The 6,000-nt window shown below is 42.8% G+C and overlaps 1 protein-coding gene across 8 annotated transcripts; it reads left to right on the top strand.

Moving 5' to 3' along the window:
• The first annotated feature begins 2,209 nt into the window (after positions 1-2,209).
• smim32 (small integral membrane protein 32) lies at positions 2,210-5,391 on the top strand. Of its 8 annotated transcripts, none has more exons than XM_074648839.1 (4): positions 2,210-2,702; positions 2,807-2,922; positions 4,149-4,197; positions 4,302-5,391. In XM_074648839.1, exon 4 carries the CDS (start codon positions 4,330-4,332, stop codon positions 4,675-4,677), a length of 348 nt encoding a protein of 115 aa, XP_074504940.1. In that variant the 5' UTR covers positions 2,210-2,702; positions 2,807-2,922; positions 4,149-4,197; positions 4,302-4,329; the 3' UTR covers positions 4,678-5,391. The 8 variants fall into 8 exon arrangements, with proteins under 8 accessions (XP_074504940.1, XP_074504938.1, XP_074504937.1 ...); XM_074648837.1 differs by having other exon boundaries at positions 2,210-2,693; XM_074648836.1 differs by having other exon boundaries at positions 2,210-2,922.
• The last annotated feature ends 609 nt before the right edge of the window (positions 5,392-6,000 follow it).

The following is a 6,000-nucleotide window of genomic DNA, read 5'->3' on the forward strand; positions in this document are numbered from 1 at the left end:
TTAATATTCTGTTACTGTAATACCTATTTCTTGTCTTAAATGTTTTCAGAAACATCTTTTAGTGTACTGTTTAGCTGTAAAATGATAAAGTCGTTATTTCCTCAACTTATCTCAACATGGCTGCCTGTAGCACACTTTCTAATTTTACAGAACTAAACTACACTAAAGATGTTTCTGAAACATTTAAGACAAGAAATAGGTCATTACAGTTACAGAATATTGATTCATATTTGATCAGCGCTGCCTAGTTTGACCTGTTTGGATCAGAGTTTGACGGGTGATTGACAGCTGCTCAGAGAGGGCAAGGCTGCAGCTCGGCTCTGATTGGTTGTTTTCCTCCCGTCTGTGAAATCTTGCAGATGCCATTAGGAGCACCGGAGGACACAAAGGCACATTATTTTTTTTCAGATTCCCTGTCTCATGCACTACTGTCAGGATATAGTTTATAAAAAATAACTTTTTTTTAATCATATTTGCTCCAACTCTACCCACTGTTGCTTTAATGAAGTCAACAGTGGTGGAGAATCACAGTTCACCATGTCTAATCAAAGTCCCATTATCGCGGGTTACAGCTAACAAGCAAAGCCTGATAACTCTCACAATCAGTCACAGCGCAAGGCATCAATCAACATGCACGTCACGGAACATCAACTGAACCCCATCACCTGATAATAATGGGTGACTTGGGTCTGTTACCAACATCGCAGTGGAGTTTTTCAAATTTAACACAGATCACCACTCGAAGGCACTCGCACATATTTTGGCAAAATGGGTCAAATTTCCTTTGTTTGTCTTTGGATTTGTCTTTATGTGTGTGTGTGTGTGTGTGTGTGTGTGTGTGTGTGTGTGTGTGCGCGTGTGTGTGTGTGTGTGTGTGTGTGTGTGTGTGTGTGTGTGTGTGTGTGTGTGTGTGTGTGTGTGTGTGTGTGTGTGTGTGTTTGTGCGTGTGATGGGGATGAGGATAGCCACAAGCCCGTAGCCAAGCTGGAAACGAGCATCACTTCCAAAAAGCAATAATAACCAGTAATCTCCTTAGCTGTCACAATTATTGCTGTCCCTCCACGTATGTAAACAAGGCTTCAGGCTGTATTTAGATTTCCCGTGTGACATTGCACATTGGTCCACTGTAATCCTCTTCTATTGTTGGGTACAGTTGATGTGGGGCACCAGGACACCGCTAGGTGTTTGTCTGTTATTTGTAGTTTGCCTCAAACTTTTCATTGTCTGTTTGTGTATAATGGGCATGTTGCACCAAAGTTTCCAATTTGGGGATGGGTTTATGTAAAGTATTGTTTGCTGCAATGTGTGTGTGTGTGTGTGTGTGTCTGTGTGTGTGTCCCCGTCCTTGCTCTCTATGCCTGCCAGCCATTCTATTGTGACAGAACAGGTGCAGATGAATATGAAACAGTTCGGCAGAGCTTTTGGGGGTCTGGCCCTTTAGTATGCATGCTCATGTCCAAAGCATCGTGTAAGCGTCCAATCTCCACCTTTAGCACCTTCGTTTTAGCACCAGTCGAGCACCAATGTCAAATCTGTTTCACAGACACACACACACACACACACACACACACACACACACACACACATTTATGCTCTAAACACACAGGCAAGGTTGTGTAAGGTGCAGATATAGAGCAGTTTTGTTGATCTTTAAGTCTTTCCTGAAGGAAATGAACTGCTGGATGACTCAGACAAAAGACTTACCTGGTAAAGTAGATCTTTTCTAAAAATGTAATCAGCCCGTATGAGTTCTTACACACACTCACCAATCTCACACCCTTTTCCTGTTCTCTCATCGCCCCACTGTGAGACATTCCCCGGCCCACACTGACCCAGAAATGGGTCTAACTTTCTCTCATCACTTTGAAAATAAATTGACAGATATTTCCCCCAGATAGATAGATAGATGATAGATAGATGATAGATAGATGGATAGATAGATAGATAGATAGATGGATAGATAGATAGATGGATGGATAGATAGATGGATGGATAGATAGATAGATGGATAGATAGATGGATAGATGGATAGATAGATAGATAGATAGATGGATAGATGATAGATAGATAGATAGATAGATAGATGTTTATTTTGTGACTCTCTTTACAGTAACACACATCCCTGTTTGGTGACGTGCCTCCAGTCCTCCTTCCTCTCTCCTGATCTGCAATTCCCCCTCTCTCTCTCTCACTCTCCCTCCTTCTCTCTCTCTCTCTTGCTTTGTCAGACAGTACGAAACCCAGGGCGAAGATGGGAAGCTGTTCACGACCTGGTGTGCTGCTGCTGCTGTGTTTTGTCCTTCATTGATCTCCTCCCTTCGTCTCATTTTTAGTCATACTGGATCGATAATCCCGTGAGGGCAGACCGTCGGTGGCATCTATCCGACACGTATCGACCCTTTTCTTTTTACTGGATAAAAGAACAAGCGGAGGGGTTGGAGAAATCCTCTCTGCGCCCTTTGCGCACAGACAGCAGAGGAGATCTTGTTGTACTGCGCACACCAAGACGCTCTGGAGGACATGTATGCGCACCAGCGACCTCTGACATACCCTAGTCATTTTGGATATCTCTCCAAATCAGTGCTCAACCACACCACGCGTGGCAGGACGATTTGGATTTAAGCGCAAAACAACAAGTGGAAATGTGCCCTGATCTGCACTGACACGTGGATTTGAGTAGTGTTGTGTTTAATGTGAGTGAGGTGAAGACGCTCTGTTAATATCCCACGCAGACACATACATATGGTCTCTGTGGGTGCAGATTTCTGAAGCTATAGACGCACTTCTTCTCCTTCTCCTCCTCCAGTGCGCGTCCTCGGCGCGGCTGGAGCGCACAGAGAGCCGGAGGAACAGAGAGGAATGCGGATCCGGGATCTAGTCTTCTCCAGCTTACCTGCGGAACTCTTCGCAGCGCAAACCAAAGTAAGTCATCCACCCTTTACAAGTTCCTGTGGTATTTCATAGGAATCTATTACTTAACTGTGACTCCAGCCTATACTTTTCACTTATTATGGCATCACCTGATTTGCGCATATATTATCATGGATGTTTTATCAGTGACCTTGTCAGACATTATAGGGTGCAATGGGATGACTGGATGTTTTATAAGATAAGATAAGATAAGATAAAATTAACCTTTATTAATCCCCGGAGGGAAATTCAGGTGTCAAAGCAGCAACATCAGCAAACAGAGTGAAACACAGGAGAGGTACAGGTATACAACAATAATAAAAACAATAAATAGAGATATAAAAGATACAGAGTGAATGGGTGAACATAGTGTGTGCAGTCCGTCAATAAATAAATGTAGTATGTGCAATAAATAAATGTAATATGTACATATGTGCAGTCTATAAAGTTGTATATAGGATGTATAGTGTAAAGTAAGTGTTATAGGCTATTCGTATCATAAAAAGGTGCATCACACCCCCCCACATCCCAGCAGGACTCTTACCAGCAAACTGAGGAACAGTTTTTCCCCCCCGGCCATCAGACTTGTAAATACATAATTCATACGACACCTTCTCACACAAAAATATATCTTATACTGTATATGTTCTTAATGTACGTGTTCTTAATGTGCCCTTGTACAAAGTATTTCCTTTTATAATTGTAATATAACTTATTATTTTAATGGAGCTTCCCAGGAAAAAGCATTTCACACGATTGTACCTGTATAACCGGCGTGACAATAAACATCTGGAATCTTGAATCACTAATAATATAGGATACACCCAGACTGAATAGACACAGGGAGTCAGTAAGGCAAGACAAGGCAGCATTATTTGTATAGCACATTTCAACAACAGGGCAATTCAAAGTGCTTTACATATACATTCAAGAACATTAAGTGCACATTCAAGTGCAAAAGAACATTAAGACATAATTAAGATTACAAAATAAAAACAAGCTAAAAATAAAAGCTATAGGATAGAAGCTAAAATAGAGTATAACACACAAGAGTAAAAGCTCTAGTGCAGTATATAAGATCATTATCTGGTTCAATAAAAGGCAGCAGCAGCAAACAGGAAAGTTTTAAGCTTTGATTTAAAAGACCTCAGAGTTGGAGTTGGTCCTGCAGGTTTCTGGGAGCTTGTTCCAAATATTCGATGCATAAAAACTGAACACTGCTTCTTCTGCATGTTTAGTTCTGACTCTGGGGACACTAAGCAGACCTGATCCAGATGAACCTGAGAGGTCTGGATGGTTCATAACACAGCAGAAGATCAGAAATGTATTTTGGCCCTAAACCACCAGTGGGCTACATAACCTTCTCCTGTGTCTCTTTTCCCTCCTTCCAGTCGACAGACACAGCAGCCGGTGATCACCATGCTGAGGCAGATCCTCCTCAACTCCACCGAGGCCCCGGACTTCGACCTAGTGCTCCTGGGCCAGTCCTCCACGCACGGCCCCTCCTCCATGAACGCGTCCCACGGCGGCGGCTCCTCGGTGAGCGTGGCCGCTCTCCTGAGGCCCACCACGGGGCGAGATGGAGCCGGGCTCCGGGAGGGCGAGCTCCACAAACCGGACCTGACCACCTACATAGTCATGTGCCTGCTGCTCTTCCTCTTGGTGCTGCTCATCGTGTTCTTCATCAACTGTCAGCTGAGGAACTCTTTCTTCGCCTCCATGCCATATGACAGGTCTCTGCGAGAGGCCAGGACCTCCTACAAGTAGGCTAGACCCCCCAACCCAACCAGGACTCTGGGTCTTATTAGTGAGACTCCTGACTTAATACCTGGTCACCCCCTGAACTGCTGCTGCACGTACTGGATTGCATTTATCAGTTGACACATTGGAAAGGCCCTAAATAAAACCTATTAGTCGATTAGACCAAATATTGCCCACATCTCTCACTCTAAGGTGCACCATATAGCTCTCCAGACCATTTGAGAAGATGGATGGTGTGTTATCGTTCCACTGCAGAAGTCATCTTCCCACTGCAGGTGGTAATCTTCCCACTGCAGGTGGATAGATAACCCTCTGATCAAATTAGTGAGTCATATAGCCTATTTTCTGGTAATGAATGAATAAAATGTGAAACAATCCATCATCCCCCTGCTGCCACCCCCTCTCCTTTAGTCCCAGCACTGCACTTTGGAAAACAAATTATGTATTCCTTTACAGTATACAAGCTTGTATTTATTGCTTACAAATTTTATCCAAATTCACAGTATTTCAAACTATAGACCTGATAAAAATTCATCTTTTTTTTTCATGGAAAAACGTGATTTATGGCAACAGAAAGAGTCTAGATTGTATATAAAATATTTTGTATGACTGTAACTTAACTGTCTTGTTCTTGTGAAATGAAGCAATCAACTGCCCCACCCATTGTAAAATGCTGATTAACTGTAGGCCTATATCGTCACATAAAGATATTCAAATGTACTTCAGTCTCTGTTTATGAATGGTGATGATGCTGCAGCTGCAGATGTGAAGGGTCCAGCTGTTTATCATTTAATGCGTTCATAACGGCGTTTTAAGGGCTGCTATCCTTACCGTGCACTTTCAATTTTAATTAACCTCTCCCTCCACAATTTATAGCGCCAATATCCAATAGAATGAAGACTTGAGGCAGAAGTTTATGACGAGACCTGCACGATAAACCAAACTGTTGTCGGTTTCAGTGCCACCGGTGACCTGCAAATCCTCTCCAATCTTGTTGTTGGAAAACATCCCTCACATACCAAGAGACAGATTGATGAGCCTATCTCTGTAATCCTGTGTGTGTGTGTGTGTGTGTGTGTGTGTGTGTGTGTGTGTGTGTGTGTGTGTGTGTGTGTACGTCTGAGAGGTAAGAGAAACACTGCATTTCAAGACATCATATCTTATAAAAACACAGTGATTATTGTTGCCTGTGGTGCGTATTCAAAATCTTGAAATTTGGGGACAGAAGGCCACATCTGGATGGTTGAACTTATAATGGCAAAAAAGAAAAACATGCTGTTTTTTTGGAAGACTTTCCACTCAGAATTGGCTCAATTTAGTCAGCACATT

This window comes from Sebastes fasciatus, chromosome 10 (genome assembly GCF_043250625.1).
Source record: "Sebastes fasciatus isolate fSebFas1 chromosome 10, fSebFas1.pri, whole genome shotgun sequence".
NCBI lineage: Eukaryota > Metazoa > Chordata > Actinopteri > Perciformes > Sebastidae > Sebastes > Sebastes fasciatus.